A 23,705-nucleotide genomic window follows, 5' to 3' on the forward strand; every position below is an offset into this window, starting at 1 on the left:
TATATGTATATATATATATATATATATATACATATATATATATATGGCTTAGCCGTAGGCTACTTTCTAGTTTAGTTATATCTGTTTATCTGCAAAAAGGTTGAGCAAAGAAAAAGTGTAAAACACAAAAATACCAAATAATACGGCAGCAGGATAATCATTCAGAAAAACATTCTGCTCCCAGAGAGACCTACTGGCGTATAGATTTGAAAATCACTAAACGTGACTGCAGCTTTAAACATCATTAGTCTTTTAAGTTTTTTTGTTTCATCTTTTTTTATGTTTTGATTTATTTCACTTTACAGTTTTGAGTGTTTGTTCACAAATACCTTTATTAATGTTTATATATATTTTATAATCTCTTTGACTGATTGTGTAAAAGTAACATTAATTTCACAGAATTAGTTTTCTCTTTTTTAAAGATTTTATATTTATGTTTAAAAGTCAACTATGTCTGAAATTAATTATTAAAATATAAAGTTTTTAGCAGCGTAGTGAGAAAAAATATATTTTTAAATCTAATTAGACTTCATTTGTTTTTGTAAATCTTTAACTATCATAAAAGCAAATCAATATTTTGTGATAAAATGTGATGCCATAAATTTTAATTGTGGGGAAATGACAAAGTTGGGTCAATAAAATGTTCTGAATATTTTTTACTAATCAGGATTGAGTTTTAGTGGTTTGATTATCAGCAGCTTGAATGTTAAAAGAATGTCGCTGCAGAGGAAGAGGTTCTGTTGTTGCTTTATGTCCAAAGAGACGCAGATTGAGCAGAATCTGTTTTCTGTTTTTCCTCCTCAGTTCTCTGTCCTCTGCTCTGTAAGAACGGAGGCCTCTGTCTGCAGAAGGATCGCTGCTTATGTCCTGCAAACTTTACCGGAAAGTTCTGCCAGATTCCTGTCTCACATTTAGCCGCCAGGTCCGGAGACGCCAACGAGGTGGTCAAACCTCTGCTGCTCTCTGCCACGGCGGCCAATCAGGAGCTGATGGGGTCAGAGTTCCTGCTGCCACTTGGGCAGAGCCGGGCGGTGCCACGGTCCACAGGTGAAGCTCAGTTTTTCACTGCTACTCACTTTGTTCAGTTCATAGGAAAACACAACTGTTTAAACATGATTTAAGCTTATTTCTCTGCTTCAATACATTTAAACTTAGTTTCAGTTTCTCTTGTGATAATTTTTTAACAAACATGAGAAGCGTCAGACCCCCGCATGGTGAAGGTCAGAGTTCAGCACCCCCCCGAGGCCAGTGTGAAGATCCACCAGGTGATGAAGGTACATCCATGAACCATCAGATTAAAATTGATTTTTTTTTTTATTATTCTACATATTCAATATTATTTAATATTTTTGATGTAATTATATTAACCTCATATCCTACTCTATTTAGTCATTTAAGTTCTTATTTAGTTATTTATCTATTACACTATTGTATTTAAATGTAATTTATATTTTCTTAAAATACATTTTTGGAATTATATTGGAAATTTTCTGGTTTAATTTAAGGTATTCTAATTAGATATTATTTTTACTTTGTATGGAGTGAGTTTTTTATCTCCTTTTACAATTTAGCATTTAAATCAGGCCATTTAAAATCTAATTTAAAAGTATTTTCTAATTGCACCTTTTAAATTGAATTATTAAAGAGGAATTATAAAGTGTATTTTTTAATCCATTATCAAAAATGTGTCAATCACTTCATGGGATTAAATTGATCTCAGATAATAAAGTAAAAAATCTTGGTGTTTTTGCAAAGAAGAATGGAGCAAAATCTACTCCATAGTTTTGTATTGTATTTGTTCGGTTAGAACTATGGTTGTTTTTTATACAAGCTCAAATAAATGTTTCCACATCTTTGTTTTGGTTCCTCTTTGTCTCCTCGCTGTGGATCCAGGTTTCTGGCTCCGTTCCCTCCCTGCGGTCCCTCTCCGCCTCCTCCTCTTCGGGTTCAGCCGGTGCTCCTGCTCCGGCTCTGCTTCCAGCAGGTGCTGGAAGAATCCAGGCCCAGACTTTGAGGGGAGGTGGAACTTACAACCTTCAGTCTGACTTCAAATACTGCTTCAGAGAAGTCAAAGATGGACAGGTGAGAGGAGGCAGGTGACAGCTGCTGTTTCCATCTGGAGGAACAATAGGGGGAAAAAACAAAAACAGCATTTCTGTTTCTGAGAGGATTAATAACCAATGAAATTCCCCTCTGAAGCCAATTATTACTGAACTGTGATCTATGCTCACTGTTTTTATGTGTTTGCAGTGCAGCTCTCCTCTCCCTGGTTTGAGGAGCAGGGAGGTGTGCTGTAGGGGAGGTGGGAAGGCGTGGGGCCTCACTGACTGCACTCTCTGTCCTGAAACCCCAGGTACAAACTAACTGTTCACTAACAGCTGTGCAATAAAGCACCATCCCTGCAAAGAAAGCTCAGATTTTATTCACTTTCTGTTAATAAATCTACTAAATGTTTCATCTGAGCATTTCCATGAAACTGAAATGTTACCTAAGAGTGGAGGTTATCAAACTTTTCTGCCTGTGACCCTGAAAATAACTGTGGCACCAACTAGCCACCCCTAAAAGTACCTTACATGTTTCTATAAATCAATCTATTGATATACGGTAAACTAATTATGTTCATTTTAACAAAATGTTTTTAAATAACAGTTGATTATTTTAAATCTATTTTTGATCATTTAATGGCATATTTATTTCTTTTTGCATTTTATAATTTATTGGTATTTTTACTGTTATATTTGAATCACATCACAATGTAAAAAATATCTTGTGACCCTTAGCTTATAGTTTTGCGGCCCCCGGGGGGTCCAGACCCCTTCTTTGGGAACCAAAGAATGTTGATAAATTGCTAACGTCATTGCTAGCTTAGAAGTCCTTCAACACCAAAGTTCAAAAACTAAGCAAATAAAGGATTTAAAAATTGCCTGAGAAAATGTATTTTTAGCAATTCTTTTTAAACTGATCTGTTATTAATCAACAACAGGTCGAAGCAACAACAGCTGTCCTGTTGGCTTCCAGCAATCAGCTAATGGATCGCAGTGTGTCGGTGAGTAAAACATGGCCGCCAGGTGGAGCCGCTGGCTCTTAGCTACTGAGGATGAGAACTTTTCCTCCCAAGATCAATTTATCTAGTTAACTTGCTCTCAAATATATGATTTTGGGCACCAAAATATTTCAACATTGCTATATTTTAAATACATAATAACAACAATATAAAAGGTTGATGAAACTAAAGTTAAGTAAACACAGCCTGTTCTATGTAAAGATGGCCTTATTAAGCCATTAATATTTAAGACAATTGGTAACATTAATATTTATTCTCTTTTATAATTTTATTATTTTAAATCATCCAGAGAAATTCATAGATATGTTAATCTACAGTTGGCTTCCAGAGTAACAAAATATGACATAACTACCAAACTAGGTGAGACAGGTAATGAAATAAAAACATTTATTTCTCATGTTAACCCTTTATAGGCCACTCAGTGAAATCCTTTGAAAATCCAAATTTCCAGCCAATAGTGTTATTGGAATCCAGGACAAGACTTTATTACCTTTAAAATATTCAGGAAATATGGATATTTTGATGGCAAAAATGAATGTCAATGTAATTACAAGAAATGCCAACTTGATTGAATATATTAAGAAAATTAACAGAACTGCTTCTATAAGAAATTCATGAAAACATTGTGAGAGGGCAAGAAAAAAAATTTTTTGTACATTATAACCTTGGAGACATTAATGCTGATACTGGCACTTACATTTTTTAGTTTATAAATCTAAATATAATTGTTTACTAAGCTTAGTAACTTTTTTACTTGACTTTTTAACTTTTTAATTAGCTTTTTGCCTTTTTTTCTTGACTTTTTAACTTTTTAATTAGCTTTTTACCTTTTTTTCTTGACTTTTAACTTTTTAATTAGCTTTTTACCTTTTTTTCTTGACTTTTTAAATTTTTTATTAGCTTTTTACCTTTTTTTCTTGACTTTTCAACTTTTAATTTAGCTTTTTAACTTTTTTCTTGACTTTTTAACTTTTTAATTAGCTTTTTACGTTTTTTTTTTTTTTTGACTTTTTAACTTTTTAATTAGCTTTTTAAGTTTTTTCTTGACTTTTAACTTTAATTAGCTCTTTACCTGTTTTTCTTGACTTTTTAACTTTTTAATTAGCTTTTTAATTTTTTTTCTTGACTTTTTAACTTTTTAATTAGCTTTTTAACTTTTTTCTTGACTTTTTAACTTTTTTGTTTGCTTTTTACCTTTTTTTCTTGACTTTTAACTTTTTAGTTAGCTTTTTACCTTTTTTCTTGACTTTTTAACTTTTTAATTAGCTTTTTACCTTTTTTTCTTGACTTTTCAAATCTTAAATTAGCTTTTTAACTTTTTTTCTTGACTTTTTAACTTTTTAATTAGCTTTTTAACTTTTTTCTTGACTTTTTAACTTTTTTGTTTGCTTTTTACCTTTTTTTTCTTGACTTTTAACTTTTTAGTTAGCTTTTTACCTTTTTTCTTGACTTTTTAACTTTTTAATTACCGTAGCTTTTTACCTTTTTTTCTTGACTTTTCAAATCTTAAATTAGCTTTTTAACTTTTTTTCTTGACTTTTTAACTTTTTAATTAGCTTTTTACCTTTTTTTTTTACTTTTTAACTTTTTAATTAGCTTTTTACCTTTTTTCTTGACTTTTTAACTTTTTAATTAGCTTTTTACCTTTTTTTCTTGACTTTTTAACTTTTTAATTAGCTTTTTACCTTCTTTTCTTGTATTTTGAACTTTCTAATTAACTTTTTACCTTTTTTTTCAACTTAATTTACAGTAGGCAATTTATCATTCAAGGACTCATCTAATTGGTCAAATGCCAAAATAAGATGTATGGCCATATAGCAGTGTCTTTGCTGAATGGCTGGATATAGATCTTGTGCTGCTAGAGCTCACTGAGGGACGGAGGGACTCCATTTGTAAGGGGTATGCAAGTGATTAAAAACGGTAACGTACCCTATACTGGGTTAATGTTTTCCAATAAACAAACAATATTTTTACAAAACTCTTTCATGTTTTTTCCCCCCAAAAATGGCATTTCAGTCTGAAGGCCTTGGGGGTTGGATGTTATTATTGAATAAAATCCAAAAATGGTTTAATCAGGAGATTTTGATCTGCAGATCATTCTTTCTGCAGAAAACCAGTTTCATTCTGTTATGCTCGTAAAACCAGCTTCCGATGTTTGCAGCTTTGGGATCCTTTGGGTTTGAGGCAGACCTCCTCTGGTCTTCAATGGCTTTGAGTCAAAGAGAAATCCTGCTATCATTCACGTGTGCATGTGCTGATGTGTGTAGATGTGAATGAGTGCCACCAGCCGGGGCTGTGTGAGAACGGCCTCTGTGTGAACACCATGGGGAGCTATAGCTGTGTGTGTCGCTTGGGGTTCATCCTCGATGCCACACATGGAATCTGCATATGTAAGTAGCACACACGCATAATAAACACAATCCGCCGCCGGCCAGATAAGAGGAATAACGCAACTCCGGTCAGGATTTCCAGAATCCAGCTTAAATTCAGGCAACTTTGCACATCTGGGAGTTATTTCTACAGCTGTAATGCAAAGATTTGCTCCTCACACTGTCAGGAAAAACACATGGGGCTTTGGTTCTGTGTGAGTCAGATGATCTTATTGAAGGATTTCAGGTTGTTTCTGAAAAGCCTGACTGGGGTTCAGTCATTCCGACCGGCATTCTCCAAAATGACCGAGGAGAAAGGAGCTGAAGGATGCTGGTCTGGCTGCTTCTCATTGCATCGTTCTACTCACAGCTACGAGCTGGTTTATTAACAGCATCTATGTGTTTGAGACTTTTACCTGTCATTACTTTCATTTCTATTACTTTTTTTTCAAACCTTTTACTAGAACAAGTTTCTTAACATACAAACCACACAGTAATGTTGACCGTTGACATACAGATCACAACTGCCATGCTAATTTGTCCATAAAGGGACCCATTAGGGGCCAACAGAACATGGCCCACTGTCGACAAACATGTTCCATTCATTATATTTCATTATTCAGCAAATTCCTTTTTTAAGTCACTTGACAGGAAAAAAGGACCCATCTCTTATCCAGAAATACCTGAAATAGACAAAACAATCTGACACAAACTGGATATTTAGTTTAAATAAGCTAATTCATAATAAAATGATAAAAGGTTTAGCGTAGAGCATTTAGTCAATCCCTCATCCTGACCAAGCATATGGCGATGGTGAAAAGTTCCTTCGAACAGGAAGAAACCTCTCCCAGAGCTAGAACCAGTGAGGTTGCAAGGACAGATCCAACAAAAAACATGCAAAAGCTGTTAGTTACCTGTGTGTTTTTCTACTGGAGAAGTGGACGAGTTTCTTAGAGTGGAAGGTCTATTTGAGGTTCATTTAAAGAAGCACAGCTTAGCGGATGTAGTAAGCGCTGAGCCTGCAGCAGACTATGGCATGGTAAACGCTGAACATACGTATACATGGTGGTAGGAGAGGCTTTTTCAATGTAGCTGAGTCAGGGAAAGATTTCTTTTATGTCCTCCAGCAGCCTTAGTCTTTAGCAGCATTACTAAAGAGGTAGCTCCGGACCAACTGAGCCACTCTAACTAGTACAGTGGAAAAACGATCTTGAAATAATAAAAATTTTCTTAAATTAAGTGTATTAACCCTTAATTTGAGTAGGTAAATTAGGTAATTTGCCAATGGAATGAGTATTTTTACTCTTAAAATAAGATAATTAGATAATATGCACTTGAAATAAGACAATGCAGTTCTGTTTTCTTATTTTAAGTGTAAATTGTCTTGTGACTAATCTAGATCTCGATTTTTTCCAGTGTTTTGCCAAAAGTAAAGTTTTTTAGGATATAGAGCCACAGCGAAGCGCCCATTGGGCTTTCTGGGTAGATCTTGACTGGTCCAACCAAGCATTGAACACTCAAATTGATCTAAAATGATAATCAATGTGCATTGCAATGACATTTGCCCTCTGCATTTTATGAGGAAACGGCAGATGTCTCGTGTTTGGGTTCTGAACTGTCCTCTACCTAACAGCTGTATCTAAGCCCTGGTTCTGGTCTTGCACCCTCCCTTACACTGTGACAACACCAATAGCTGGTCTTTGCAGCTTGTTATCCTTGTAATCAGGCTTTCTGTGTCTATGCTGACCAGAGATCAGCATGTTCTGGTTTTGCATGCAGCATTCTGACTGCATATCTCTCCTCTGTTTGGAATATCAAAGCTTCACTTTTCTAACATGTCTCTGTCTCTGTTTGTCCTCCTCAGCACAAAGTGTGATATCAGAGGAGAAGGGTCAGTGTTACAGAGTCGTGGGCGCAGGTCTGGGTCCATCTTCCTGCTCCTTGCCCATAGCTCGAAACATCACCAAGCAAATCTGCTGCTGCAGCCGAGTCGGTAAAGCCTGGGGACCAGACTGCCAGAGATGTCCTTACTTTGGTTCAGGTGGGTTTGTTTTTTTTAGCAGTTCTTCATATTGTTCTGTTCAGCCCCGTTTCTTGTCATTCTGCTGTTTTTTCTTTTTTGCAGTTACCTTTAAAGAGATCTGTCCAGCTGGTCCTGGTTATCATTACTCAGCATCCACTCTGCAGTTCACTCAAAGAGCTGATGCTGAGCAGGCAGGGCGAGGATCCCTGCCAACATCCCAGGACAACACGGGTCCAGATTCACAGCTTTCATCAGGTTATTTAGGCTGATTCTAAAGAGTCTATTGGTCTCAGATGTCCAGACCTCCAATGCCTCTGACAACAACAGTCTTTTCTGAAATCTGACAAAAAACAAACCTGCGTCTTCTGATTCCAGGGTCCAGAGGTGGTGGAACCTCTCACTCTCTGCAGAGACCCAGCTTCTCGGGTTCACCATCTTCTACCAGACCCAATTCGCCTCAGCCTGGCCTGAATGCCGGTTCCTCGTCCTCCAGACTAGCGCAGCCTGCTAGCTGGGGAACAAGGACCTCCCAGGAGAGACTGGACAGCCAGCAGGGTCGGCCCAACCAACCTGCAGCCAGACCACAGCTTTTCTCAAGTGATAATCAAGGTAAGGTTTGTTCAGCCATGTTCAGATAGTGGATCTGATGTGTTTCATCACATTATTTTTTCATATTAGCTGCCAATCAGCCTTCCGCTGGATCCCAATCCGACCCATCACCAGGACGAGGAGACTCTCTGCCGCCTCAGACCTCAGAGCGTGGATCCAGACCTGGTGGAGAGGTCGCTGTCCCAGAGAGACAACCGGCTGTGGTCCCAACGAGACGTCCAAGCAGAGTCCAGAGTGAGTACAGGAAATGGCAGCTGGAATTTGGTCTGGAACCAGATCAGACTTTATAAATGTGCACATCCCTTTTGCTGTTGAAATGTTTTCCTTCCCATTCTTTTTTTTTTGCACAAATAAGCGTGCCCTTCTCTGTTATCGTGTCATAATATTCTAATTGAGTTGTGTTGTAAAGTACCGTATAGTCTCCTATTCTCAGTTTTATATATTTATATTTTTGTATATTTTTAATGTTATTAGAACAGGATTGTGGAACATTTTCCACCTTGAGGGCCAATTCAGTTTGTACTTTAAGAGCCTTGCAGTTTTAGCGACATAAATTCTAACGTTCATTACAACAGAAAGGTATGACTGATAGGATGGGGGATCATAATTTCTATGCATGTCAGACTCACCTAATGCCATAGCTGGAACTGTTTGTCTTTGGCGCGGCATTTGATCAGCTGGCGGTGGTGATGATGCGACTCAAAGCTGGTTTTCCACGTTTGGGTCTGTCAGCCTTGAGCGGAGACGGAAGACGAAGGGTTTTGAAAAAAGCTCTTCATAGCAGTATGATGTCCCAACCCAAGATGAATATTTCAGGCCATGTGTCCTTGGAATGGGAAAATTCTTAGCACCAACATACATATTAAAAGTAAAGTAGAGGGAGGTTGTTGCACTTAGCTGTGTTGCTTTGCAGCTCAATCATTTCTATTTGGAGATTTTCTGGCACATCAGCTGGTTGCACATTGAATGGCATAGCAAAAACATGTCCTGTTCCCTTTGTGGATTTTTCACACCACAAAATCATTCATAAAATGTCTGAATGAGTTTTGCACACTCACAAGCATACTCCGTTGTGACATCAGCCTGTTGTTCTTGCAGAGTGTGAAACTGCACAGTGTTTCCATTTTCCAGTTGTGCCTGCCATAACCTTAACTTAACTTCAAATGATTTCACATTTGAAAGTAGAGAACTGATGAGCTGGTTGGGACCTTGCAGCGTGGTGTTTAGCTCTCACAGGTGCATGGTAATGTCCACCATGAAGGCAAAATCACTGAGCCACTTGTCATCACTGAGCTCTGCCACAGGATTTCCCTTCGTCTCCATGAAGTAGTTGACTTACCCCTCAGAGCATAAATCAGTGAGACTAACTAAGACATTACGCCTAGCACTAACAAACCAGATCCCAGTACCCTGACTCTAGTTCACAGAGCAATTCTATGAACTGATGGTTGTTCAGCCCTTGGCTTTTGATGAAGTTTCTGATGGACACAACAGTTTTCATCACATCGTATAGCTTCAGGGAACGTGCACACAGACTTTCTTGATGTATGACACAGTGACATACAATTAAGTAATTTGGATCTAGACTCAGAAGGATCATTTCTTTTTTGACTAAGGCAATCAGTCCTTTTTTTGCTGGGGCCATCATGGGTGCTCCAAAAGTATCAATGCCACTCAACTGTCTATGTATGTCTGCTTCTTTTTTATGTCTGCTTCTGTCTTGAACCTTGAACCCCTGTCAGGCTCAGCAGATGGCCACTCACACTGATTCTGGTTCTATTGAAGGTTTCTTGGCATCCCTGTCAAGAAAAAGGGAGTTTTTGCTCTCCACTGTCGCTACAAGCATGCTTAGTGTGAGGGATTGCCTTCGGTTCTTGGAGCAAGAGTGGAGAGGAAAAATCTATTTTAACAGGAGAAAACTTTCAGGAGAACCAGGCTCAGTGTGAGCGTCCATCTGCTGAGGCCGACTGGGGTTCAAGGAGACAGAAGCAAAGATACAGAAAGAGGCAGAGATACAAAAGGCAACTGTCAACCAGCTTTACAGGCGGCCCCGTCCAGGAATCACACAGCCAGGAAGACAAGCTCTGAGCCAGAGCTCAAATAGAGTGTCTGCAGTCATGCTGCTGTTGGTTGACATGGTGTGTACCACACTCAACATGGACCAGAGGCAGCAAAGGAAAGGGTTGTTTCAGGAGATTAGAAAGACAATTATGGACAAGTGTGTTAAAGATAAAAATTAAAAGACCAAGCAGCTAGATATTCCTGTGACTACAGCTGCATTTGTTATTGAAACATGTTTGAAAAACATTGTATAACTTTCATTTGTTCATTTCCATAGAGGTTTTGTCAGATTCAAGTTATTTCTGTGAACATTGTCGGTTTTTCTGTTGTTAAATGAGGGGTACTATCAATGTTGCCTGTGTGTAGAACCTCTAGATCCATCACATCTGTCTCAGTTTCATCATATGTGTTCATGCGTAATGTTTTTAAACTCCTGAGTTCTGGGTTGTTCTTCAGACCAGACAGAGTTTCGCTTTGAGATTTATTCACGACTGAAAGTTTTTTTTCTTTAGAGGGTGAAGAAAATTTCAAACAGCCTTCATCTTGGCAAATGTTTCACATTGTAATCTAAAATTTATATTATTTTGTTTTTTCCAATGAAAAGATACCATATTTTTCTGTACTCCTGACATCATGTGCCATATATGTGTGTGTGTGTAGTTGTTCGTAGTGTGTGTCAGAGCAGGCCAGGTGTGTGTGGGCGGGGCCGCTGCCTGGACCAACCGGGTGGGAAATACACCTGCGAGTGCGAGGAGGGATACCAGCTCAACGATCAGGGAACCCTCTGTCACGGTGGGAAGATCGGATTCACAACTATTGCGGTTCTTTTCTTTTTAAATGATTAAACATTTTGCTTTGTCATCATTTTTTGTAGTCTCGAATGAAGCATTATAGAAATGATCATTTAGATATTTCTATTTTTATGATACATTTTTTTTAATTATTCAATATTTGAGAATGACAAAACAAAGCCTCTGCTTTCTTTTTGAAAGAAAAGTGCCTATCCATTAATTCATCCATTCATTCGTCCATTCACTCATCCATTCATTCATCCATTGGTTCATCCATACATTATATTTTTGTTTGCATCTAGATGTGGACGAGTGCCAGCAAAATCCCTGCACTAATGGCCGCTGTGAAAACACAGCAGGAAGCTACAGGTGTGCCTGTCACCGTGGTTACAGGCTCATTGGGAACACCTGTGAAGGTAAAGGATGTGTTAGCATCAGCAAAGTAACCGATGATCAATTTTCATCGGTTCTTCTCGATTTCACTGGAACACGCTCTTTGCAAATCCTACAGGTGTGTTTTTTACCCGCGTGTGTTTCAGATGAGGACGAGTGCCGACAGAATCCCTGCAGTAATGGCCGCTGTGAAAATATAGCAGGAAGCTACAGGTGTGTCTGTCACCGTGGTTACAGGCTCAGTGGGAACACCTGTGAAGGTAAAGGACCTGTTAGCAACAGCAAAGTAACAAATGAACCATAAAAACTCACAGACCTTAAAGTTTACATCGGTCCTTCTCGGTTTTACTGGAACAGAGTCCTGCACCGGGTCAGGTACCCGTGGGTACCCGCAGGTACCCTTATAAAACAGAGAGTTACAGCATGATTTAAACTTATAATTTATATTTTCTTATTTATAAACTGTACATCCTTATTAGTATATTGATTCAAGAATATCCAGATAACAGTACGTTTTTACAAGGCAGCCTTCTTAATTCCACCAATTTACAGCTGTTAATAAAATAATAAATAATAAAAATAAAGCACTAAAACAGCTGTCTGTACACTTTATGAACACCGGTTGGGGCCAGTCTCAAACCTGAACTCTGCGGGCAGATACAGTTTTGTAAAATCTGACCCGTACAGACTCTGCACTAGAATATGTTCATTGCTAATCCTACAGGTGTGATTATTATCTGCACGAGTGTCAGCAAAATCCCTGCACTAATGGGCACTGTGAAAACACAGCAGGAAGCTACAGGTGTGCCTGTCCTCATGGTTATAGGCTCGTTGGGAACACCTGCGAAGGTATGGAAGAAAAGTTGGCTCTATTACAAGAGGCCAGTAGTACGGTGGCCCTTACCTTAGCCTAGCTTACCTTTCCCTACCTTACTTTAGCCTACCATATGTTACCTTACCTTACCCTACCTTACCTTACCCTACCCTACTTATCTTTCATCCATCATCGATTTGCCTTACCCTACCTTACCTTTCCTTACCCTACCTTGCCTTACCTTAGCCTACTTTACCTTACAGTACCTTACCTAAACCTACCTTACCTTACCTTAATCCATCATCGATTTGCCTTACCTTACCTTATTTTACTTTAACCCAGGGATGTCAAGCTCCATTTCTTAAGGAACATTGTCCTGCAGATTTTAGATGTGTCCCTGGTCCAACTTATCTTAAGAAGAATCTTCTCAGTTGTCCAAAATCCTGCTAGTGACCTAATAATTGAATTGAGGTGTGTTGAAGCAGAAACGGATCTAAAAGCTGCAGGACACCAGCCCTCAATGACTACAGTTTGACAACCCTGCCTTAACTGTACCTTACCTTACCTTAACTTCTTGAATTGGGGAAATCCTACAGGTGTGTTTGATACCTGTGTTTTTCAGATGTGGACGAGTGCGTTGATCCTCTGCAGTGCCCGGGTCAGGAATGTATCAACACTCTGGGTTCTTATCGCTGCTCATCCTGCCACGCAGGATTCGGGTTGCTCAATGGGATCTGTACAGGTAACATTCGTCTGCTTCCGACTGGATCCGACTGGACCGGATTGGGACCTGTTCTGCTAAAATGGTCTGATTCTCTGTTTTGTCACCTTTTTGCAGACATTGATGAGTGTCGGCGGTCTCCATGCTCCAATGGCCGCTGTGAAAATACACCTGGTAGTTTTCGCTGTGTTTGTCTCAATGGTTACCGGCTCAAAAACAACACCTGCACGGGTACATATCCCTCGGTCCTGATGCTGATTTTGGGACCTCTTATCCATTTGAGCAGTGATCTGTGACCGCTGTGTGTGTTCAGATGTCGATGAGTGTGCTGAGCCGTCTCAGTGTCCTGGACAGATGTGTGTGAACTCTGTGGGATCCTACAGGTGTGTGTCTTGTCGTCAAGGATACACGCTAACCAACAGACAGTGCACAGGTGTGTATGCACTCACAAGCATGCTATGATAATAAGTCACTTCAAATGAGACCAACATATTTTTGATAAAAGCTGTATAACCACAGAAATTTTCTGGGTCCAAACTGGTATTATAATTGATGTTATAGGTACAGATATCTTGACCCTTCTTAGAATTCCTAGAGGATTTTACAACTTTCAAAATATTTTTCTTATGCTCTCCTTGTACATAAAAAATTGAAATATCAAATCAAATATGTGATAAGCTTGTTATACAATTGTATTATGTTGCTATGTTGTCAAGACAGCTTCTAGCATCTGTTTTTTATGTACCACCAAATAACTCCTGTACAAGACACAAGAGGCTTACTGTTTTTATAGTAAGTAATGAAAGTAATTGTACTCTTAAGAGGAAATCTGACCTGTGAATAGGAGATTTCAGCTGGAATGCCCTAGAAAGTAGCAATTCCAGTTTGGAATGTTATGAAGAAACACAACCATACCTGACTTCCACATTCATGAGGGCTGCTACTCATCCCAACAGCAGTAACATTTATTCACTGACTGTCAGGGTATCTGCCCTCTGTTAAAGTTTATTTTTAGTTTCTTTGTATTTGTAGTTGTTTTCTAGCAATGTTTTATTTTTTTGGTTACTCTCTGTTGCCCCCTTGTGTTTGTTTCCTTTCCCTTGGCTCCCTTCTAGATGCTTCCATCCACACCTGCTCCCAATCAACTCATTAGTCCAGTCTTTGTTCTGTCTCCTATATATACTCTCCCTGTTCAGTTCTTCAGTGCTGGTTCCTCGTCTTGTCCTGGCTCCTCATGTGTGTTTTCCCTGATGTCTCCTAGATTCTGTTTTTTTTGTATTTGTTATCTTGGATGTTTGGATTCCTGCCTCAGTTGCTTCATTTAATCTGCAAAACTCACCTCTGCCTCCTCACCTCTGCATTTGTATCCTCAAAATTTCAACCCAACCCTGACACTGACTGGTTCAGTCAATTGAACATGTACTGTAGTACTTTTCACTGTTTATAAGAGAATATGTTTGAAAGCTGTTTATGTGGACAAAATTCTTAGAGCAGTTTTTTTTTTTTGTGCCATTGTTGTGGTTGTAATAGCGGCTTAAGTGGCTACATATGGGCATTAAAGAATACGAGTCTTCTCTGGCAGGAAAATGGAATGCTATGTGTATTGCATCAGAATTTGGGACATAAATCTATCATACTATAAAAATTGCAACATGGGAATTTCATTGTTTTGAATGGTTTAAAGCCCTTCATACTGGGGTGTTATAGAACCAATGACCAGTTGATGATAGATAGAAATTACTTGATTTTATTTCTTTTGATCTACTCCTTGTGTTTACCAGTTAGCATCAGTGTGTTATGAACTTTATGTGTGATTTATTAAGCTCAAAATAAATATAAAAATAAATTCTTTAAGTTTTGGTGTACCTCAAGGACCAGTACTTGGTTCATTTCTGATATTTTCATTCTTTATATGTACATCAACTAAGTTATTTGCTAACTTATTGGACATTAGAATAGTTTGGACTCAAAGTATAATTCAGGACGATTGTTGGTGTTAAGGACTATAAGAAGGAGATGCTGTATGATAAGTTTTAGTTTTTTCTTTATGGCCTAAATGATACATATGATGTAACTACATATATTTTTAATTATACATAAAGTTCGTATGTGTATGATTTGTAACTTTACTGGATTTTCAAAAATTGTTATTCTTCCATCTTAGCCACCTCATTTAGAATAGAATAAAATAAAACAGAAAATCCTTCATTGTCCTACAATTAGGAACCCAGAACCACATTTGGACCCTCAAAGTTCAAACTGTTTGGTGACGATACTAAAGTGTACATTTTAATTGAACTGACAGATTTAGACACACTTGCAAACTTAAAAATTTTTTAAAAATTCTTTGGTTTCCCATGTTGCATACTTGCCTTTTTTACATTAAATCTGATGATGGTCAGTGTGTTTTATGTGCGCTCTTTTGATTTATATAAAAGAAGGTTTAAAAACATTTTTCCAGAGTTTTTTCCATGAATACCAGATTGATATTGGTTCTGACCTCAGAGGTGAGCTGTAAGTTTTGGAGCTCTGAACGGGTCTGAAATGAGATGAAACTCATGAAAGAATATTTTGTTCTGTAGACGTGGATGAGTGCGCGAGTGCCGGAGCATGTGAAGCAGAGCAGGTATGTGTGAACACTGTCGGCTCGTTCAGATGTGACTGTCGGCCAGGATACCGACGCTTTAGCCTGGGAGGACAGTGCAGAGGTAAGGGGGAATGTAGATAAGGTTTTAAAACATTTTCTGCAGCTAGATAAGCTTTGAAACTGAACTAATAATGATTTTTGTCTTTGCAGACGTCAACGAGTGTTTGGAAGGCGACTTTTGTTTCTCTAGAGGGGAGTGTGTAAACACACCTGGGTCATACACCTGTGTATGCTCACCTGGATTCACACTAAATGAAAACAGGACAGCCTGCCTCGGTGAGGTTTTGTCCAAATTATTTTGGATCTCTAAACCCATATTTCTGAAAGGTCTACCGAGTTGTTAAGATCCCTGCCAAGGGTCTTTCTGCATGCCGTTTTCATGCTCCCTCCATTCATGCATGGTTTCTTTCAGAGAATACAGGCTTCCTGCCAAAGTCTAAAAACATGATTATTAGGATAACTTATCTTACATTACAATACAGTTCACAATCCGTCGTTTAACTTTACCTTACTGTACCTTAGCTTACCTTTACCCAACAATCTGTTTACTTTACCTGTCCTTACCTTACATTACATTCATCCATGCATAGATTAAGTGTACCTTACCTACCTACATTTTTTAGCTTACCTCACCTTTATCCATCTATCTATTTACCTTGTCCTCATTTATCAATCAATTTACCTTACCTTCATTCATTCGCTGATTTACTTTACTTTTCATTATCATACCTTACCTTACATTCATCAAACCATCAATTTACTTTACCTTACGTTAGCTATCCATTGGTTTACTATACCTTACCTTCAACAAACCATCATTGTACTTTATTTTACCCTGACTTACCTTCATTCATCAATCAATTTACTTTTCTGATCTTAACTTCTTCTTGAACTGCCACCTTAAAGTGGTGGAGAGGTTTCAGTGCCTGGATGTTTCCAGAGACTTAAATGCCTGTGGTAGGGTCTCCCAATGCAAACAAGCTCTAGGTGATGGGTCTGGAGATTCCATCACTCTGCTAACTTCAACGCACATGTGGGAAACCCATAAGGTCTGCTCTGCCTGTCGTGGGGGCAATCCCCAAACCCGGTGGTTGACAGTGGCAGCAAGGGATGCTGACAAGCTGAAGAAGGAGTCCTATTGAGCTTTCTGGACTCCTGAGGCAGCAAGCAGGTATTATGAGGCCAAGCATTCCACTGCCCGTGCGGTTGCTGAGGCAAAAACTAGGAGGAGCTTAGAGAGGCGACAGAAAAAGACTATCGGTTGGCCTCACAGCCTTTCTGGCAAACCGTGCAGCACCTCCAGAGGGGAAAGTAGTGCTTTGCTAATACCGTTTTCAGTTGAAGTGGAGAGTTGCTGACCCTAAAATTGATATTGTTGAACAGTGGAAGGAATCCTTTGAAAAACTCCTGACACTCCTTCCGTGGTGGAAGAAGAGATGGGGTTCTCACGATTTATTCATTCATCACTCAGGCTGAAGTCACTAAGGTGGTTAAAAAGCTCCACAGTGGCAAGGCTTTGGGGTGGACAAGATCAGCCCTGAGTACCTTGGAGCTATGGATGTTGTCGGGATGTTGTGGCTGACACGCCTTTTCAACATCATATGGAGGTTGGGTAGAGTGCCCCTAAACTGGCACTGGGGGGATGGTTCCTCTCCATAAGACGTGGGTTTCAACTAGAGGATGATTACACTTCTCCCTGTGAAGGCCTATGCCAGGGTGCTGCAAAGAAGAGTCCAGCTGATTGTTAAACTTTGACTTCAGAAGAAGCAGTTTGGTTTTTGTCCCACCCTTGGAAAATTGGACAAGCTCTATACTCTCTACAGGGTATGAGTGTTTTGGGAGTTTGACAAACTGGCCAACATGTGTTTTGTGGACCTTGAGAAGGAATTTAACCTTGTCCCTTGTGGTTCCTTGTGGGGGGCACTTCAGGAGTATGGAGTAAGGGGCCCTCTACTTTGGGCCATCCTGTCTCTGTACAAATATAGCAGAAGCTTGGTCTACATTGCCAGCATTAAGTCGGACCTGTTTCAGGTGCATGTTGGATTCCAACAGGGCTGCCCTTTGTAACCAGTCCTGTTCATAGCCTTTATGGAGTAGTTCAAGTATCTTTGAATCTTGTTCACGAGTCAGGTGAAAATGGAGCGAGAGATCAATAGATGGATCTATGCTGCTGCTGATGTTATACAGACACTTTATCTCCCTGTTTTGATAAATGAGAGCTAAGCAAGCAAAGGAAAAGCTCCCAATTTACCCGTCAGTCAACATCCCTACCATCACTTATGCTCAAGAAATATGGATCATGACCAAAAGAACTAGATCCTTCATCCATCCATCAGTTTACTTTATTTACAGTACCGGTACCTTAAATCATCCATGTATTTACCTTACCTGACATTATCTTTATCAACAATTGATTTGCTCTACCTTACTATATGCCTTGTCTGTCTGTCTGTCTGTCCGGCCGTCTGTCCGTCCCTCTATCCATCCATCCTAACCAAACCAAACCCAGGAATTTTTGTTATTTCCTCTTTGTAGATGTGGATGAGTGCATGAGGTCTGGTGTTTGTTCGGATGGTCGTTGTGTCAATACTGAAGGTTCCTTCCAGTGTCAGTGTAAAACTGGCTTCATCACCAACCCTGAGAAGACCGCCTGCCTCGGTAAACCCTTGCATAGAAAGTTCTAAGTCACATCAGATGATGTCTGTTTTCTTGTTTAAACTTGCTCTCTGCCTGTCTATGTTCCCAGATGTGGATGAGTGTGTCTCTGCCAGTAGTTCTGTTTGTGTGTCGCAGCGATGTGAGAATACGATTGGATCATACCGCTGCCTTGCTTCCTGTCAGGCAGGTTATCAGGTGGCTCCTGATGGCAGCTGTGTAGGTGAGTCTACAAAAAAACTTAAAGGATGAACTACATCAGAGTCGTTGATTGGTTTGTTTTCAGCTGCTCAAATGATGGATCTAAGGTTACTTATGGGAGCACACATGACATGGCTGTGTTTTCATCTCTCAGATGAGGACGAGTGTGTGTCTCAGCCAGGTGTCTGTGGTTCTGCTCGTTGTGAGAACACCAAGGGAAGCTTTATGTGTAAATGTGATGGAGCAGCCGACATCTTTGACTCTTTAACCAGACAGTGTGTAAGCTCTGTGGGAACAGGTAACAAACACAAATCACACATCCTTCAACAGACATACCCAAGAGAAATGCTTTAACCTTTCAGCTCAACACTCATCTGTGTCCTTCATTGATTTTTTTTTGTTAATCATGTCCAGTACTATGAACAATTTAAAATATTATTTGCTGCTTTCAAAAGGGAGAAGATGCTAAATTCTTGTTGCGATGGTGATTCCCTCCTTTCCTGTTGATCCCCACAGCTTCAGTCTGGGCCCGTTTACACGACGAAGATCCACTAAAACCTGGATGTTTGTTTTGTTACATGGCGATATTGTAATCATGGCTTAATTCCCATGCATCCCCTCTATTGGTGCTGTGTTCTTTTAAACTCAACATAAACACGCATACTGCCTAAACATAAACACAACTAATAAATGCTAGAGATGCCAGTAAATCATTTTCTCCTATAGAGAGACAACGAGGTTCAACTGTTGCTTGAGGCGACTCTGAATAACAGCCATACCTCACCATTGTTACATTAAGAAAAGTCAGCAGCCAAAACAGTACTCCACTATTAACTATGGGGCGCCATTGGTAAAGTTAAGCATTCAAAATTTAGGAGCAATATCTGAGCTTATTTAGCGGATTTTAAGCAATTTTTTCCACTATATCATTCATTCATTCATTTATAAAAAAAAAAAAATCTTACTTTGTTAAATAAATATTTAGTTTGGAGCTAAATATTTATTTTGCAAATTAAATATTTAGTTTGTTAAATAAATATTTAGGTCCAAATTGAATATTTAGTTTGTGAAATAAATATTTTGCTCCAAATTTACTATTTATTCAACAAAATAAAAATTTTGCTTGGGGCTTTTACTTTGGTACAGTAGTTCACTTTCGCTTTTTGGCAAGTGAATTTCCATATTAGCTAAATATTTAGTTTGTTAAATATATATTTAGTTCTGGGCTAAATATTTAATTTGCAAACTAAATATTTAGCTCCAAACTAAATATTTATTTAACAAAGTAAGATTTTTATAAACAAATGAATGGCATAGTGAAAAATGACTTGGAAAAAAATAAACCCTTAGTTTTTCTCTTAAAATACGCTAAATAACCATAAATATTGCTCCTTAGTTTTGACTGCTTATCTTTACAAACGACGCCCCATAATCCACCACCTTTTTTCTACTTATGTGATTTTTAAAGTAGCCATAACGTTTACCCTGTGTGCATTCATTTCTACTGATTTTAGAGGCAGCACTGGTCGTTTACTCTGATTGGAGCAAAATGACAGGCTAAGCATGACAGGAATTAATTAAGAAATTCAAAATGTGTTATTCTAATTTTTTTATTTGTGGGGCAGAATCGTTTAGAACCTGTGGAGCCTCCTTTGCTCCTCATCTGTGGAAACTCTTCTCTGTGTGATTTCTTCCGGTTGCGTTACAGAACCAGAAGAAAGTGGAAAAAAACATTTCATCTTATATGTCCTTGTATTAACATTACAGACAACAGCACTGGTATATATATTTTTTGTGTTGATACTACAACAAGAAAATGTGACAACTTTACATTCAATAGGCGACTCATTTATTAGCAGTTAGCATGTTTACTCTATGATTTCTCACTTGATATAGTATGATACTGTCATGGAAAGCTCTGTGTTTACAACTTGAAGCTTTCTTTCTCCGGTTATTTTCCTGAGATGAGATCACTTGAGACAAACTATTTAAATAACACGTTATTAATTAACATGACAATCCCAGGGTTAGGGTTATTTTGACATAAATTGTGATCTTACTCAGACCAGAGAAGTTAGGGTTACAGAAGGCAGTGCTTACCAACCAGGCTCACATCTCATGAAGTAGCCTCGAATCACAGTTAAAGAAGCATCCACAGCTTTACATCATAAATGTTTGCCGACTGAGTCAAATCAATCGGCACTTTATTTTTATATCTTTGCAAACAGAGAACAGTTCATTATGATACAGTAATCAGCCCTGTTCTGATCTAGACAGAGTTTTTCTCACTTATAATGAGGAAAACGCTGTGAATGTTGTGTCAGAGTAAAAGCAAATTACACACTATGGTTAAACAATAACAAGTCTTGAGAAAGAATTTGGCTTGTTAAGGAATAAGTATTCCTTGTATGCAAAAAACTTGTGAGTCAGACATTTTGTGGCCTTGCAGGTGAAACAGACTGAGTAAAAACATTTTTCACTGGATAAATCTCGACTTTCCGATGACACCTTTAATCCTGACAGAGGAGCTGTCCCTTTTAGATAAACTACTTGAGAAAACATTATTTTGGCCAGGCAAAAGGCAGGTACTTTTAGGGTTCAACAGACTCACACATCATCAATAATAATAATCCTAACAATACACTGGTTGCCCTTATTTAAATGCTTCTTTTCTGAGGATTATAAAAACAATCCTAGAACCAGCTCACTTTGCTTGAATCTTCTCTATAAAATCTTTGAGAGCAGCAGCTTCATTTCCATTTGGCTGATCAGTAGAGATACGTAGGTCGTAGCAGCTGTCACACTGTGGGATTTTCAGATTTTGATCGTTGAAAATTTTTTCCAACTACGATTTTCCCACAATCATTGTCTTTTGTCTGCGATGGCCGATAATTGCACTGGAAACAAATCGTTACTGTGAAAATCTAAAGTTTTATTAATAAAAGTTTAACGGGAGTCTTAATGTTTATATATAATTTGCCCCATAACAAATGAAAATAGCACTTTTAGTTTACAACAGCATAACTCTAGGGTTTCTTTCTGCTTTTTTAGCATCCAGGACAGATCTTGAGTCGAGACACTTTTCCTCTGCTTCTTCTGGCTTTGAAGTCAGAACAGTGGACGTTGCTGTGGAGCTGCAGCCATCCTCGGCCCCTCAGCTCCCTGTGCTCCCAGCAGCCCGACCCGGAGAGCTGAGGGACTGTTACTACAACCTGCACGAACAAGGTTCCTGCAGCCGGCTGACCGCCAACATCAGCCAGCAGGAGTGCTGTTGCACCATGGGGGAGGGTTGGGGGCTGGGCTGCCAGTATCTTACCTGTCCTCCTGAAGACACACGTGAGACTTCCAGAAACTGAAGCATATTGCAGTCATTATTACAGGTCTTACAGTTGATGTTCCTGTGTTTCAGCCGAGTTTCTGTCCCTGTGCCCCAGCGGGAGAGGGTATGTGACAGCGGGAGCCTTCGGCTACTCAGGTACAGAGCTGCCTGGGGGTTGTGACACCCTATGCTCTGAAGCCTTTTTTCTGACCAATAAAGCAGCAGATATAGAGAGGTTTTGTGATCATCTGTCTGTCTCCAGATGTGGACGAGTGCAAGCGTTTCCATCCGGAGGTGTGTAAGAATGGAGTATGTGTCAACAACATCCCAGGATACAGATGCTACTGCTCCAGTGGTTTCATTTACAACAGCGCCCTACTGGAGTGTGTCGGTAGGAATAGAGCCCATTGGTTGCAGATCTTCCTGAAATCCTGCTGCTGCTGACCAGTCTTCATCTTTCAGATTATGATGAGTGTGAGGAGGAGACCTGTGTTGGAGGTGTGTGTGTGAACACTGTTGGTTCGTATCACTGCAGCTGTGCTCCTCCGCTGGTCCTGGACGACACTCAGAGAAACTGTGTGAACGCCTCCCACCTTACTGTAGGTAAGCCTTCCTCTCCCCTGCAGACCTGTGTGATTTACTGCCCTAATGTGACAAAAAACAGCCACAAACGACACTTAAATTAGTCAAAAAAACACTGGCACATCATCTGCATATCAACTGATCGGATTTTTTGTTCCTTGCTCCTTCCAGATGAGAACCTGTCCGTGTGCTGGCAGCATGTTAGCGCCGACATGCTGTGTCAGAGTCCTCTTCTCGGAGGTCAAGTCACATTCAGCGACTGCTGCTGCTTATACGGGGAGGGCTGGGGAATGGGCTGTGCCCTCTGCCCCCGCACTGACTCAGGTAAACTATGACAATGCTTAAGGTAAACCTAAGCCCCATTTACAAGACCTTTTTGAAACCGTGCTGAGATTGGTGCAAGCATGGTAACCGAGATAACTGTTGAGTGTAAATGGCACTGAAGGCCTGGTTATACTCCTGCTGTAGGAGTATAACCAGGCCTTCAGTGCTCATATAACAAAGAGCGCATGAGCAGCCCATAACATCTCCTTACAGTCAGCCTCCATAATCATGAAATTTCAGACATTCATAAAATACTAGTTTCCTTACCATGCCACACGATTTCCAGTGATGATTCTGCTTAGTAGTGTAATGAACCTCATCATCTGTCATTTCTTCCTGCGTCTGTAAGCCCTGATTAGACTATCATTTGTCGTATCCACTTCCCAAAAGCCAACTCTGTCAAGTAAATTCACCAAAGGCTGCATTATTTGCCTGACTCTCTGGAAACAATGAAATATCACAATAATAACCAAACTTCCTGAATGTCATGGTTGCCGCCATGTTGATTTGCTTGATTCCCTCTATAGAGCAGTAGTACCGTAGATCAACACTAGGATTTGAGGAACCGTTCTAGAGTGGTGTGTAAACGGTCGTAAGGAATCGAGCTTGGCATGGTTGACGGATCCAAACTTAGTCCAAACTCGGCACGGAATGGTTTCATAGGGGTACTGTAAGAGGGGCTATAGAATCACAGGCAAACAACAAAAGCAACAATGGTGAACTTGGGTCTAATGTAAAGCCAAGGTAATCAGTGAACAACACCTCAATGTTCCTCAGATGGTCAAACCACATCATATCTCCTAGAGAACCAGTAAGGTCACATTGAGGTAAAAGTTTGTTTTCCTTTCTTTCTCTCTGCAGATGACTACTTCACTCTGTGCAGTTCACATTCCCCTGGAAGGTTCCCAGGAAGGTTCCAGGACAGATCAGAAACCGGACCAGGACGAGGAGGTAGGACCAGTATGGATAACATGATCATGAACCATCAGACTGTTTGTTTTGGTGAAAGATGTCCTACCACAGAATAATTACACTCCTGCATCTCACAGCGTGCTACACAGAAGCTGTACCTGTTCTAACAGGGCGATAGTGGCGTTGGATGTAGGAGTTTGCCCAGAAATGGAAGAATTGA

The 23,705-nt window shown here is 39.4% G+C and overlaps 1 protein-coding gene across 1 annotated transcript in view; it reads left to right on the plus strand.

The window, feature by feature from the left end:
• LOC107099535 (latent-transforming growth factor beta-binding protein 1-like) overlaps nt 1–23,705 on the plus strand; it is a 49,837-nt gene that overhangs the window by 14,645 nt on the left and 11,487 nt on the right. Inside the window, exons 2-28 of the mRNA XM_015397695.1 lie at nt 805–1,047; nt 1,195–1,274; nt 1,894–2,082; nt 2,251–2,353; nt 2,984–3,046; nt 5,332–5,454; nt 7,298–7,474; nt 7,559–7,711; nt 7,832–8,065; nt 8,135–8,299; nt 10,787–10,918; nt 11,220–11,333; nt 11,457–11,570; nt 12,747–12,866; nt 12,963–13,076; nt 13,159–13,278; nt 15,428–15,553; nt 15,643–15,768; nt 18,028–18,150; nt 18,239–18,370; nt 18,503–18,646; nt 21,400–21,684; nt 21,758–21,823; nt 21,930–22,058; nt 22,130–22,270; nt 22,421–22,573; nt 23,435–23,524. Of these exons, the coding sequence (XP_015253181.1) occupies nt 805–1,047; nt 1,195–1,274; nt 1,894–2,082; nt 2,251–2,353; nt 2,984–3,046; nt 5,332–5,454; nt 7,298–7,474; nt 7,559–7,711; nt 7,832–8,065; nt 8,135–8,299; nt 10,787–10,918; nt 11,220–11,333; nt 11,457–11,570; nt 12,747–12,866; nt 12,963–13,076; nt 13,159–13,278; nt 15,428–15,553; nt 15,643–15,768; nt 18,028–18,150; nt 18,239–18,370; nt 18,503–18,646; nt 21,400–21,684; nt 21,758–21,823; nt 21,930–22,058; nt 22,130–22,270; nt 22,421–22,573; nt 23,435–23,524 (3,759 nt within the window). The remainder of the gene's footprint in view (nt 1–804; nt 1,048–1,194; nt 1,275–1,893; nt 2,083–2,250; nt 2,354–2,983; nt 3,047–5,331; nt 5,455–7,297; nt 7,475–7,558; nt 7,712–7,831; nt 8,066–8,134; nt 8,300–10,786; nt 10,919–11,219; nt 11,334–11,456; nt 11,571–12,746; nt 12,867–12,962; nt 13,077–13,158; nt 13,279–15,427; nt 15,554–15,642; nt 15,769–18,027; nt 18,151–18,238; nt 18,371–18,502; nt 18,647–21,399; nt 21,685–21,757; nt 21,824–21,929; nt 22,059–22,129; nt 22,271–22,420; nt 22,574–23,434; nt 23,525–23,705) is intronic.

Source organism: Cyprinodon variegatus, unplaced genomic scaffold (genome assembly GCF_000732505.1).
Source record: "Cyprinodon variegatus isolate N-32 unplaced genomic scaffold, C_variegatus-1.0 Scaffold881, whole genome shotgun sequence".
NCBI classification, from domain to species: Eukaryota; Metazoa; Chordata; class Actinopteri; order Cyprinodontiformes; family Cyprinodontidae; genus Cyprinodon; species Cyprinodon variegatus.